The sequence below is a fragment of the Melospiza melodia genome, chromosome 4 (assembly GCF_035770615.1).
Source record: "Melospiza melodia melodia isolate bMelMel2 chromosome 4, bMelMel2.pri, whole genome shotgun sequence".
Lineage (NCBI taxonomy): Eukaryota > Metazoa > Chordata > Aves > Passeriformes > Passerellidae > Melospiza > Melospiza melodia.
The window spans coordinates 80,233,497-80,247,821 of NC_086197.1; the positions used below are offsets into that span (position 1 = coordinate 80,233,497).

Here is a 14,325-nt window from a genome sequence, read left to right on the forward strand (position 1 = left end):
GTAATGGGAACACAAAGTGTCAACTTCCTTCCTGGCCAGTCTGGATGTAGGTAGCTAGGTGTTTCACTGCTAGAAACGTTAAAAAGTGGTGATAACATGTCAAGGAAATAAATAATATTTTCTTTTAGCTTTCTACTTGCACATACAGCACTAATATTGCTTCCCAAAACTTTTAAAGACATAAGGGAAAACAGAAGAGGTGTTTGCACAATAAAATCACACTGTAAATAATCCATCAAGAAGCAAAAAAAAATTATAAATTTTATTATAACTTTAGAACAAACACGGTGAAATTGAATTAATTAGAAAAAAAAATATCTCCTTACATCTGAACTTTTTCCTATAGTTCTTCTTGTCTCTTCTTCTAGTTCCTTTTGTCTCCAAAGGTGGTTGTTCAAAATGCCTTCTTGCAGGGCTCTGGCACTCTTTTCCTGAGAGAGCTGTCTCTGTGTTTCATCACGCTCGTCTTCAACCTACAATAATACAATTAAATACCCTGCACCTTCAGAAAAATCAAAGCTAGCAATATTGTTCCACTCTCCCTTTTATTCTTTTAAATATTTTTGCTTTCCAGAGTTACAATAATCCATCTATTTTCTTCTGAAAATTAAGAAGAAATACAGAATAATTTAGTTATTTTAATTATTATTTTGTAATAATTCTGAAAAATAACTCAAAGTTAGGCTTTGAAATACAAACAAAAAAAAGGGAACACACTACTTGGAAACCAGCTGTTTGCAAAATCTGGCAATAGTTACCCAATGCCTCTTCCATGAACAAAATACCTCTTCTCTAGGCATACTGGAATACAACATCAATTAAAAAGAAGTAGAAAATAAGAAGACAAGTGTTTAAGTCATTATCTAACATACCTGTTTGAAGAGCTTTCTCAGTGTTACTAACTCCATTTCTAAATTCCTTGATTGTAACTCAAGTTGCTGTTTCTCCTCCATCTCTTTACAATATTGCTCTTCTTTCCTTCTGAGTTTTTCTTTTGTTTTCTCATATAGTGTTTCTAGTCTGAGTCTCTTTTCTTCTTCTTGTTTCAAAGTAAACCTGGGAATTAACAGTATAGTTGAGAAACTAAAGACTAATATAAAAATTAGATATTCTACACTATGAACTTGCAGAAACAACTCAAACCATAAAAAATGTTAAATATTTTCAGATTTTATATTTTTACTCTAATTTTTAACTTTTTAAAGAATTCTATCATCATTCCATTATCTATGGTATCACATTTACAGTATATGGAAATAAACTATTGACTGTTTTATCACTTGTAAGTTTATCTAGGTAAATATACTGTTACAAGATAATACATTATCAGAACACAAGATTACATACTTAAGGCTTTGGATATCACTTTTCCATTCCACTTCTTGATGAGCCAATATGGATTTCAAATCTTGAGTCTCTTCTGCTATTAATTTTGATTCCTCCCTTTCACTTTTCAGTTTTTTTACTTCTCTCCAGACTGCTGCATACCGATTTTTCTCATGCTCTATTATTTGTTCATATTTAAGAAGTATGTTTTGGATTTTCAGTAAAATAGCAGAACCTATTTTGAGATAGAGAAGACAAAGTTGCACATACGCATAAATACTTTCTAATGTGTAAATTATTTGATTTGGTGCAGGTGATAAAAGTTCTGGTAGTGGGAAGATTGAAGGAAGGCAGTGGGAGTTCTCCATGAGAAGAGGCCAGGGCTTGCCCCATTCCAGACACAAGACAATGGATTAAATGCAAGGGCACAACTGAGCCTTTCAGCCATCCTGGTGACACCTCATAAAAATATATTTAGGAGAAGACAAAACCACCACTGAGGCAAAGGCAAAAAATAGGAAAAACAGCTGCTCTGTACACACATGTCAGCGATGAAGGGGGTGGTGGGGAGGTGCTAACCTAAATATAAATGAACCAAGATATCTAGGAGTGCACACAAAGAAACTTGTAACACCTGAGGAAAAAGTGACTTTAGAACATACCTGTATGATCCACAGTAAGCTGTTCTAAGAGCAACACAGCCTCTTTGTAGGTGGATGTTGGCAATTTGACGTCCTCTGATGTTGTGTCAGATGAGTGAGTTAAATCGAGGTCATCAGTTACATCCATGTGTATGCTGACCTACAACAATACAGTATTTTCTGTATACAACTATGTAATATTACAGATGCATGAATGACTGATTCTTTCATTCACAGTCCATATCTGATCAATCCCATATGAGTGATTAAAAGCTGATAAAACTATTTATCAAGAAACTAATTTTGCAATACCTTGTTCTTTTCATTCGCTGTCTTTGCTGCAGGTCTGGAAAACAGAAATATATTTCAGTTCTGGAATGTTTATCTTGCATTAAGAGCAATAGCTAAAGTTGCTTTGAAAACGTGATTTCAGTAGGGAATTAAAGTAAAATTTAATACAAGAGTATTTTTAGACGTAGGTGAATACTGGAAAAAATTATAATCCTTATTGGAAGATTATTTTTTTTACAAATATTAAGCAAATGGTTGAAATAACTGTTCACTCAAAGTGACAGGAATCATATAGCTACAGACATGGAGATATACAGATACATAGTTATGTGCATTCTCTGTTTAATACTAGAGGTTTCGTTCCCTTCAGTATTTAGACTCTTTCCCTTAAGGTCCAAGAACTGTAATTTTTAGATTCTCTAATGTACTTAGGCTGACTGGAGTGGAGTTATTTTTCTTCAGAGCAGCCCACACAATACTGTGTGTTACATTTCTGACCAAAACAGTGCTGATAACACACCAGTGTTTTAGCTATTTCTGAACAGTGCTTGTACCCTGTCGACAATTTCTGTTTCTCATTTTGCCCCTCACTGTTAAGTCTGGGTAGGCAAGAAGTCAAGAGGATATACAGGTGAAGAAAAAAAAATTAAAAGAAAAAACTCAAACCCTAAGACGCATGTGATGAAATAGCAACTTTGTTCTTGCGTAAGTGTCTCTTCTCCCTTTTAAAAAATATATGTTCACATATGCAGTGACCTTCAGGTACTTTCTCAGCACTTGTGCACATTTGTCTTTATAATGAACTTGGGTAAGATGTTCAAAGCACATAAAGCAAAAAGGGTGTGTTTTGGAACACAAAAGATATCAAGCTATATTGTCACATGAAGGAACAAAAACCACTGTGCACATCGTGTTTACAAAAAAAACTTACCTTTAGCCTTAGGTCAACTTTTATCATTAAGTAAGTTTTAGTCATAACAGTTCTTATATTCAGTACCTTCCTTCCTCTTGAGATGTTTCACTGGAAGTGCTATCATCTGGTACTCGAAAATGATTCCCACTGGAAGAGCTCATCTGCTGATTGGCCTTCAGCTTTGAAGTCTGTCCTTTATTATTCTTTGCAACATCATGATTCAGGGAAAGTTCACTGCATTAAACAGAAAAAAATTACCACTTGAGTAACTTTACAGAAAATGTTTCTTTGAAACAGACATAAGATGATGTCAGAAACTCAGACCTGTCAGATCTCAGAAATAACTGAGATTAAAAATATCTCTGATAAAAAACAGACTTAACTCCAAGGATTGTGGAGTATTTAAAAAACCTTGCCCTAGGAATGAGGGGGGAATGTGGAACCTGAACGAGATTCAGGCAGTATCTTATATTCACATTAGAGGAAGTATTTAGAGCAGAGATCTTTGAAGGACAGACAGAAAAACCCTCCTGCTTAGGACTTCATAAAAATATCAATGCCTCCGTCAAACTTTTAATATTCATTTGGTAATATCTTCCTAAAAAATAGTGCTTTTCTTAAATGTTTGTGAAGCAGTGGTCTGCTCAATATTGCTTTCAGCATCAAAGAAACTGCTTCAACTAGTACAATATTAGAAAATCTGAAAGATACTTAAGCATTCCTACAGATATAAATTAGAGATCATGTCTTTAGTTTCTACTTTCATTGGCATTTTAATAATTTCTGACCTTTCCTCAGGTGAAAAATTCTTGTTGGCTTTTTCTTCTGTAGTGTTTTCATCCTCCATTTTCAAGGAGTCATTCTTCTTTAGTGTAAGCTTTTCTTTTATTTGCTGATTAGTAATGTTGGCTGGTGGTGTATTTAATTTATCAACATTTTCCTCTTTCGCCACTGTCTGTGTATTGAAACTTCTTTCTTTGTTTTTTTCCTTCTCAACCTACAAAAATAAAGTTTCAAGTATTAATCAGTCTTTCCATAAAAGAGAAACACAACATCCAAGACTAAATAATTCAGGGTTTACCTCTGAAGAAGTGTAAAATGAAAAAAAATATAGACAAGTATTTTCACAAAAATTACATTACAAAATGTATTGCTATTGAAATTCCTTCAAATTCACTCATGATTCTATGATATAACAGAAACATGGTCCTTAGAAAGAAAACAACAATGTATCTTATACCATGAACAACAAAAATACAAAAGCGTTACTGATGGATTAAAGAGGTAAAAGGACTGCACAATGTTTGTTATAAAAACAGAAATAAAAAAAAAATCAAATGGAAGTGTGCTTGGTTACTGCTTCCTCCATGGAGGGTAGGCAGGGTAGCAGGGAAAAAGATGCCAAACCCACAAGTAGAAACAACTCCACTCACAGCAAACAGGAATTTAAGTGAAGGGCAATGAAGACACACCATGCAGAAATCACAGCAAATGAGAAGTTCAGTCAAGACCCTGTTCAGAAGCTATTTTCATTCTTTGTTTCAGAAACAAAACTGATTTAACTTCTTTTAATGTCAATGAAGTGATAACTTCTTACACTGGAACTGAGTGCCACATAGTGTTAAAGTGGAACAACAGTGCATTCTGTGTTTTCTGAAAAAGGGGAAAAGGCAACTCTCCACTGCTGTCTTTATTCATAAGTATTGTATTTTCATTCAAACAACTAATTTGCACAAAGCTTCTTCATTTAATGATGAATAGCTGAAGTGAACAGGACCATTGATATGGAGAAAGACAAAGAATAAGGAGTAGCAGGTGAACTACCTCTTTTTGCAGCTGTACCTTCTCTTTCTCCAAAGCCAGGAATACTGCTTGCAGTATTCCTACCTTACTCTTAAATCTTTCCATATCTCTTTTTAGCTCTTCATCAAGACTCCCTTCCAGCACGTCACACGATTCCTGAGCACTAACGAAAAGACTTTCAGTTTCTCCTATATTACTGTTGATACAGCAGTCCTTGGGAGCATCATCATTAAATCCAGAGTACTTTTTAAGTTTTGTTTCTGTTACAGAATGTACACTTTCATCACTTGCACAAACAGGTCTTATTTGAGGAAGAATATTAGAAATGTCACCCAAAATACTTGATTCTAAGCTATGTCTCAGGCAGTAAGCAGGACCTTCCTCTGCACTTTTACTATTTCCATTATCATTCTCTTCTGTTTCCATAGTAGGCATTTTCTTTTTCTCTCCTTTAGCTAGGGACACCTTTCTGTTATTTACATTGTTAATGCCAGCTTCTTCATCTGTATTCCAGGTATCTTCTACATTCGTCTTTAAGCTATTTTGATCAGGAAGAACATCATGACTTGGAAATACAATTTCCATTTTGGGTATTTTTCCACCTAGTGTAGTTTTAATATCCCCAAATTCACCTTGGCTTTCTAAATTATTACTTGATTCTGTCACAGGAGATGAAAAAATGTGAGAACTTCTCAATTCTTCACCAACGTCATCTTCTGGTATTTCTTCCACAAGTGAAGCTGTTTCCCCAGCTTCATTTTCACCAAACAACTGCTTCAGCTCTGCTGTAATGTTTTTGAAATTTGTTTTCAATTCCCTTTTCTCATTTTCAACCCACATTCTTTCATATCTTTCTTCCCAAGGTTTTAGATTTAACTCCTTGTCAGCACTGTGTGATTCCTCATTTTTTGTTAGGGCTTCCTGATGTGAAACTTCTGCTTTGTCAGTCTGATTTTCACATGCTGTTTTTTCTATCAAGTTAGCAGATTCTAAAATATATTTATCCTTAAGTAAACAGGTACAGACAAAAAGATTACCAAGAAAAAGGAAGTTAATCTAGGTAATTTCCATTGCAAACTCATCCTTCACGTAACAGAAATAACAGCATCAAGATATTCTGAAAGCAATTTTTATAATATAAATCAAAGGATACTAAATTAAAGGTTCACTACTCACCTTTTTCTTAAAAATAAAGGACTTACTAGCTACTAGGACTTATTAGAGATAACAGCTTTTCCAGGATTGGAGTTGTCCAGACGAGGGTTACTTTCACCTTTAGGCCCGCTTGCTTTCTGTAACCAGCGGCCTTTGTTAGCAAGCAATTCATTTTTTCATGTTTGCTGCTTTACTACCACCTTTCTTTGGAACTGCCCATGTTTCCTCACCTTCCTTCCTCCATACTGTCTGACATTTTACAATCCCCTGCCAGCTAAGCTAATACAGTGTAAATGAACATGACAACCTTTTTACTGTCCACAACATGAACAACTGGGCCTATTTCTTCACCCAAGGCACAGATATGTTAAATTTCATTCCAAGATCCAAAGAAAAGCATTTATGAGGAAACCTGTCCATTCTTTCCCTCGTCCCAAAAGTCAGGAACCCAAACTTATGTAAAAACCATACCATGGCTCACTCAACCCCCTCCAGTCCCTGACCCCACACCCTGGTCCTCACAGGCTCCTTCCCCATTGCTTCCTAGTGCCTTCCATACAGGCCTGTGCCTCAGGCCCCAGGGGCTAAAACCATTCACCTCCTCTCTCTCGTTAGCCAAGCCCTTCTCTGTGCCAAACTGCTGCTTTCAAGACAGGGAAGGAGCACCTCAGCCAGCTCCCATCTGTCTCAGCCTCACCATCCCCCAGGTTCACTGCCCAGCCACTGCCACTTTCAGTAGGCCTCAATTCCATGCTCTGCCTGTCAATATTAAGCATATTCCTTTGTCATCATACATGGGTGTGGGGTAGAAGTCATTTGTTCCACTGTCCCTTGAGGTGCTACAGAAGACTCCAGACCCCTCTATCCAGCCCTGTCCCTCTCCTGTTGTAGGCCCAACACAAACAGGATGTCTCCCTTATTCCTGTCTGAAATGCCCTCTGAAAAAAACCATTTCGAACACTTACTAACATGGCCAAACAAGCACATATTTTGCAGAGACAGGGAAAGCACTGGTCACAAAATTTAACTTTTTTCTGTTTCTTCTTCTGTTATGAAGTGGAAGGCCAGGCATACTTAACCAAATTGATCAGCATACTGTAGACAAATTCCCTTCTTTACTTGAATGCGCATGTTGCATAGGGAAACAAATAATTTGACTGCGCTTTTTCTCAGCACTGTGCAAAAGGAAAAACACTGAACAAAATCTAAGCAAACCAATCTTGAATGTGCATGTTGCATAGGGAAAAAAAAGAATTTGACTGCACTATTTCTCAGCACTGTGCAAAAGGAAGAACACGGAATAAGGTCTAAGCAAACCAGCTGGAAACAAATTAGTGTAACAGCAAGTATACAATATAACAATAAGGATTTTTCCTCATTATAAGAAGACTATTCCATTTTACTTCAGGCTGTTATACAACCTTTATCTACAGAATTCTCCAGAATTACTTACTCCTTGACTGGTAAGTTTCCTTCACTTTACATGTATATAACATGTAATTCTTTGCTTTACTGTGTATAATACAATTTACTGTTTCAGGCTCCTAATTCAAAACCTTTGGTGTTACATACCCACACTCCATAGTTTTCAATGGCATCCTTATCTTCTTTTTCAGCTGCTGATGACATATGAAAAGTAGATCCTGAGTACTCACCTACAATGAGAAAACTACATTTTGATAACCAGCATGACCTAATACTACTTACATTTAGAGTGCATCTTGAATCATATTTGTGAGAAAAATCTTAACACAAAATAATGCATTGCCTCTAATTTGTGAGCTCTTAAAGACAAAAATTACCCTAAAACAGATTGAAGATGTATCTGTGTACATTGCTTTCTTACAGGGCATTTAAAGGAAATTTGCTGAAAATTGCTGCAAGCGGTGACAAATTAACTAATCCTCTTTCTTAAAGGTGCATTATCTTGATCTTTCTCTTTGAAACACTGTGAGCCATACAGTAAATAGTTACATGGCTCCAGCAGCTGTAATTCCCCTATGTGTATATGTGCAGTACACAAAAAATCATGAAAAAAAAAAATCACAGCTTTGAAATATCTTAAGGCCCTAGCTTTACTCTGTCCATGAAACAAATCTGTTTCTAGACATGGATCTGGACTGAGTATTTCAAACTGCTACCTTATCTGTTGCCAAATGGAAAACTGAAAGACGGACTTGTGTAATGCTGAGAAACAATCCATGATCTGAACACTTTGCTTATATTGTTGAAAACTGGATTCCACTCTTCCCTCTCTCAGAATTTCTATATAATATGGGCAGGTCACAAACTTCTCAGATGTATTCACTCAGTCTGGCAGCCTACCCTGAATCTCCGTTACACCAGAGAGCTGCACTCCAGATAATCCCAGACACAATCTAGAAAGAGCACCTCACTGTCGTTGTTCTTGTGGAAGTCATATTGTACACTTTCAAGTGACAAGCTTCTAGAAAGAAATGAGTCTTAGCAACTCAACTGGGGAATCTAAAAACAAGAGATGGAGGATTTCACCCATATCACTCTGCACCTCCTGTCTTGCTCCATAAGGTCATGGATTCTACACAATAGCATTTCTATATCCAAAGCTTCACTGCTAAAGAAGGACACAATATCCTTCCTACAAAAAAAAATGAGCAAGACTGAGAAAAATACATAGGTATCATCATAAAAACACAAAAGGGCACAACCTCACTTCTTGGCATCTTCGCTTTAGGTGAATACTTTTGCAAGCCTTCCTTAAAGAGTTCTTCACATTTGATACAAGCTCAGAGTTACAACTTTATGTCCGAACTCCTCAGTCAGCCAAAGGTCTCCAGAGGTCAATTCTGACCCCAAGTTACACAGTGTGAAGAAACAACCTTTTCCTCCCATCTCACTGCTAGGTAAAAATTCTGAGATTTTTTGTAGATTTGATTGTTGGATATTTCAGTACAAGGCATTACACAACAGTCATTAGTGGATTGACAGCACTTCTTTCACAGGGTTGCTATGATGATCTCTTGGTGACTGATGCATTTCAGATAGTCTGATAAATACTAAGGACAATAATAACAGCAATAATTAGGGATCATGTTCTACAAGGAACACAGGCATTTCCCCTTTTCCTTGTTTTTCAGCAAGAGGAGCTTTAGACTTTACTCATGCTTATAGATATCCCAGTACCAAGCTGTTTGCTGGTACAGATGAAGGCTCTAGCCATCAGTAAAACCAGACAGATGCTGGTGGTCAAGGAACATCTGCAGGTAGCCCCACAGAAATTACTGTGCAGAGGGTATTCTAAGTTACCACTATCAAGACTGCTGTAATCAAAAGCAACTCTAACTCCCATTTAGTCTTGCTCATCAGAGAAGTTTTCAATAGCAACTACGTTGAGTTTGAAGTCTCAGTCTTCAAGAAAGATTTTAGGATCTTTGGAGCCCATAAGATCTGTTTCACATAGTGTTTAACCAATCTTGAAATTTCTGTGTAACTGGCAGAGAACAAGGGAAAAGACAGGAAAGACACAAGGCATCAATGTTCATCCATCTTCAGGACTGCCTGAAAAGGGGAATGACAACATGTATGCTGGAGGAAGCCATCATCATGGAAGGGTAGACTGTAGGAGGGAGCAAACCTGTACAGGTGCATATTTCACTAGTCCTTCTGCTTCCAGAACACCTTGTTAGCACCATTCATTTAAAATTAAGAAAAGATTTGCAATTACAATGTGTCTGTCCATGAAAGAACACGACAAAGAGACGGTCATGAATACCTTCAATATCCTCAACATCTTCTATATCAAATTCCTGCAATAGATCTGCAAAACATAAAGCAGATGCCTTATTAAATACTCCTAAAAGATTATGAAGCTAAATCCAGAACCACTTAAGGCAAATATTACCTGATTTCTGCTGCCTGTTTTCATGAGAAGTTTTGTTCATTTCCAAAGAAGAAATGGGAGTCTTCAGCTATGAAAGAGAATTCAGTGTTAAAACATCAAATTCAAAGCAACTACTAACTATTTAATGAGCAGAATAAGTAGTCAGTCTTACATGAAGAAATACTTACCTGTGAATTGTTGGGTTTCTCCAAAAAGCCTGGAAGTGAAAAATATTTTGTGAAATGTTATTTTCTTAAATTGTGAGTACATTTTAATCCATTCAATATCAGTAGTTTCTACAACTAAGCGTTAGTCACAAGCATTATTTCATCAAGAGTACAATACTGAACATTCCATTTACCTCATCATGCAGCATGTGTCTTAGTATACAAGAAAAGAGCAATGCATACTTCCCATCATACACCTTGGATTTAAAAAATTATTATCACAGAACTAGGACAATATAGGTGAAGCAGTAAGGTTATGCTTGTTAACAGAACAAGATTAAAATATTTAGTCCTTTTGAGAAGCTGAATCCTGCTTTCTAAAAGGATTATTTCAAAAGCCAAAGCTGGTCTGCTGCAATAAGTGATCATCAAACAGCCCTATGACTGTGATTATTCTACAAGTGCTTAATATTGAGGAGGATTTTCTTTTCCGTTGCTGGAACTAAGAAAGCATGGGTGCAGACAGAGAAACCTCATATATGTCCAACAAGGTAAAATCAAGGCAGTGCTCATCAGATTGTTGTGGTTTAGCTTGCAGGGGAACAACAGAAACAAATGTTGTCTGGTTTTAATCTACATTTATAGTATAGTTCCAAATATTTTTTAAAATTTTGTTCAACATTAAATAATTTCCAAACCCACACAATCCCACCTATACTTCTCAAATCCTCTGCTTAAGTCATGTTATGGTTTGAGTCCTCTCACTAAAGAAGTATATGAAAGGACACTTAGAATTATTAAGAATGGCTCCATGGCAAGAATTCTATATTTAAATAAAATTGTTTATACTTTATATTTTAAAAAATCCAAACCAGCATTAAAAAACAAACAGTATTCAATTTCAGTAAACCTGGTGGTCCAGCAGTGTGGAAAGACCTTAGAAAGATTACCATAACCACCTCTCACCATCTTTTCACACTGATCCTAAACCTGTCTTAGTAGAATTCTTGTCTAAGCAGAATTCCATGACAAATAGTTAACTACATTTGAAACTTCTGGAAGCTTGTAAAGTTTTGCTCAAGACACTCAAGAGACAGTGTCACAAACTCCAGGCAGAAATCCTCAGCAAAAATCCCTGTACTTGTAGTCCTACTTTAGCTCCTAGGCAAAGCACAACATAAAGTTATCAAAATGCTATCAAAGGTTAAGCTAGGGGCAACAAAAATTCTAAGCCAGATCACAGCTGTCTTCTGCTGCATTATCATCTAAGAATGGTCAGTCCTAATAGACATACACTGTCATCACTATGAAACAAGAACCTGAACTAGATACTCACTGGAGGAACACAAGTAATGCAAAGAATTTCCTTTACAAACTGGCCAGCAAGTGCTGTGATTACTGGCATTAGTTAACAAACAATAAAACCTTCATTGGTATGGTTCACACTCATATCGTGACAGCATTTCTAGGGCAGACACTGATAAAAGTTTACTTTAAGCTTATAAATGCTTACAGACAAACATTAGCCCACCAGGAAGTTACCATTGTCACTTTCCCCTGAAACAAACTGGGAGCATGTTCCATGTCTCTCTGCAGCTGGGAGCAGCACACCACATGGTATCTTATCTGGCATTTCGGAATCCGCCTGCGTAACCTAAAACACATGAATGAAAATTAGTACAAACGCATTTTCAATGCTTTTCTATATAATAAGTTCCTGCTAAACCAATTCATGTAGCATGGTATGTAAGTATATTCTAGATACAAAAATGTTTTTTAAGGCCCTTGGCAAGAATCCATCAGAACACAGTATATTGGAAAATCACAGCAATTGTATTTGTTTTCAGATCTTAAGCAAAAACTTCATGCCACTATTCTGCCACGCTGACAAACCTGGACAGACTGGATAACCACAAACAAGAATTAACATGGTAACTCAAGATACAGGTTGTGAACCAACAGCTACATGTCTGCAGTGGTCCAACATTAGTACTGAACTTGTATATGACATTCAAGCTGGTACTGACATTCCCTGCAGCAGTGAATGAACACAGTGCTGCTCTCAAATGCAAGAGCCATTTAGATTGAACAAAGATTAGCAAGGCAGAGCTTAAAGTTACCTTGAAACTAACAATGTTTGAGCCTTGTATTTTTAAGAAGGGGATGGGAAGAGTTCTTTTTTTTTAAAAGAAGAACCAGAGGGATTTAGCTACAGACCTTGCTGATTGTCATGGACAGAAAAAATGAAAAAGGCAAATGGGGCTAGCATGTGCAGTGTGCCTCTGTTAAACATGATTTTAAAGAGGGCCAGAGTAACCTACAAGAGGTGGAGAGGATCTGTTCAGAAGCAGCAAACCATCTAGCTTCTAGAGCCCAAGGGCAACAGCTAACCAGGTCAGCAGACTGGGGCAGTATGGTGAAAAAGCAATAATCCTGCCAGCCTCTGCAAAAAGGTCAGAATATTTTAAGCAGCAAGGAACTTCACTGTTTCAGGACTATACTAGAAACCAAACTCAGCCAGTTGCTGTGACCCAAGCCATCAGCTCACCCTAACTTCATCCCAATCCTAACCGAGTAGCTGGCCTAGAGCAGAATTATTTCAAGGGCCCCCAGTTACAAATATACAGCAAAAGCAAGAAAAGAGGAAATAAGCCTTATCAACAGTAGTGTCCAAATGAAAAAGAAGCTCTCAAGTGATTCTGGATCTTTCTTCTACTTCCTGCAGTGGAAACCCTTGTGTCCTTCACAAAAAGTACCTCGGAATCCCAGGGAGATTCAGCATCTTCCTCTTGCTCTGCTCCCACTGTTGGAAGGGCACCTACAAATAAGGTAAAAAGTGAGATGCTTGATTGCTTGTACATCCAAAGATGCAGGTTCCACTGACGAGGACAAACTAAGAAGCAAGTTTTATTCAAGCGCTTCTGCCCACCCAGACACATCATGTTATCTCCTCTACACTTCCAGTTTCTTTTGCTTCCTTTCTATCAGAAGATAGCTATGCACAACAGCTAGCAAAGCTACAGGCAATATCCAACATACTTGGGTAACATTCAGGAAGATACTTCAGTATCCTGCAGTTCTGCTGTATACAGAGTTAAGGTCTCCAGCCTACAGCTCCAAAATTTGGCATTTGCTATCACTTTCCATTGTACAGGGGGTACCACAGAAACACTATCCAAAACCTCCTCACACTAACATGCACAAAGTCACCAAGAAACAATCCTCCCTTGGTTGTGCTACTAGGAAAGATCTTCCCTGACAAAGCTGTTACCCGGCCCCTTCCCAGAAGCTACACACCTAAGCATTGCCATTTAAAAATAGAGGCTCACACCTCAAACACTTAACCTAAACACACAAAAGCCATTTCTGTCTTGGGGAGGTGGAATTAAAATCCAAACCTCTTCCCTACAATTTTAAGGGTCAGTCTCAGGAGGTTACTAGCCAGATTTTACTAAAGTATTTCTATTTGAAGCTACTCCGTTAGGAAAAATTAATTCAGGATTTAGGATTCAATTGTGTAGACACATACACACAAACCAGGAGCAAGGACCTGGATGTCTGTGAGGGCACCCAGTCCAGAAGAGGCAACTGCTGGTTCCAATCTGACCTCTGACTACTTACACTATGCCAGATAGATACTTACAGTAAACACATAAAGGCAGATGAGCAGGTACAGGCACAGCACACAGCAGGTTCTGCCAGTGCCCCCTGTGCAGCATCTGAGCAGCAGCTACACATGCTCTAGCAACATCTCTGGAGACAGACAATGGAAATGGTGCTTTGTCTTCCTACTGTCAGACCTCAGGTAAGCACCAAAGTGCTCTACTCTGACTAGGCTGGTAATGCTTTCAAGCACACACGTGGTGCTGGAGAGACCTTCTACATTTTGAAACTGGACAAGGTGAGGCACTAAACAGCTTTCTCTCAGCTTGACTCAAATCCTTCCCTGGCTTCCGCCAAGAGCAATTACAGCCATTCAATGTGACAGTACCCATGATAAAAGGGAATACTGCTGTCACTCAAGACCTTTTAGTCCTCCTTCTCTTTGTTATCTGTGCATTTTGTTCACATCACTTCAGGAAGAACATAGCAACAAATCAAGAATGGCACTTGCTTCGTACTGCATTGCTTCATGCCCAATGCTTCAATTTCAGTTCTTTAAGAATGAAT

General features: G+C 37.5%; 1 protein-coding gene across 5 annotated transcripts in view; it reads right to left on the reverse strand.

The window, feature by feature from the left end:
- The window catches only part of LOC134417741 (ankyrin repeat domain-containing protein 26-like), a 47,743-nt gene that overhangs the window by 19,679 nt on the left and 13,739 nt on the right, over positions 1 to 14,325 (reverse strand). For 4 of the 5 annotated variants that reach the window (XR_010027626.1, XM_063155331.1, XM_063155330.1 and 1 more), the window contains 14 exons: positions 12,912 to 12,973; positions 11,698 to 11,809; positions 10,177 to 10,205; positions 10,010 to 10,076; positions 9,881 to 9,925; positions 7,702 to 7,784; positions 4,996 to 5,979; positions 3,960 to 4,168; positions 3,256 to 3,405; positions 2,280 to 2,313; positions 1,989 to 2,127; positions 1,348 to 1,561; positions 873 to 1,056; positions 327 to 473 (listed from right to left, as the gene is read on the reverse strand). Coding sequence is in view for 4 of the 5 variants with exons in the window: in XM_063155331.1 (XP_063011401.1) it covers positions 327 to 473; positions 873 to 1,056; positions 1,348 to 1,561; positions 1,989 to 2,127; positions 2,280 to 2,313; positions 3,256 to 3,405; positions 3,960 to 4,168; positions 4,996 to 5,979; positions 7,702 to 7,784; positions 9,881 to 9,925; positions 10,010 to 10,076; positions 10,177 to 10,205; positions 11,698 to 11,809; positions 12,912 to 12,973 (2,459 nt within the window). In the remaining variant the exon portion in view is untranslated. The remainder of the gene's footprint in view (positions 1 to 326; positions 474 to 872; positions 1,057 to 1,347; positions 1,562 to 1,988; positions 2,128 to 2,279; positions 2,314 to 3,255; positions 3,406 to 3,959; positions 4,169 to 4,995; positions 5,980 to 7,701; positions 7,785 to 9,880; positions 9,926 to 10,009; positions 10,077 to 10,176; positions 10,206 to 11,697; positions 11,810 to 12,911; positions 12,974 to 14,325) is intronic. The other variant, XM_063155332.1, reaches the window with a different exon arrangement.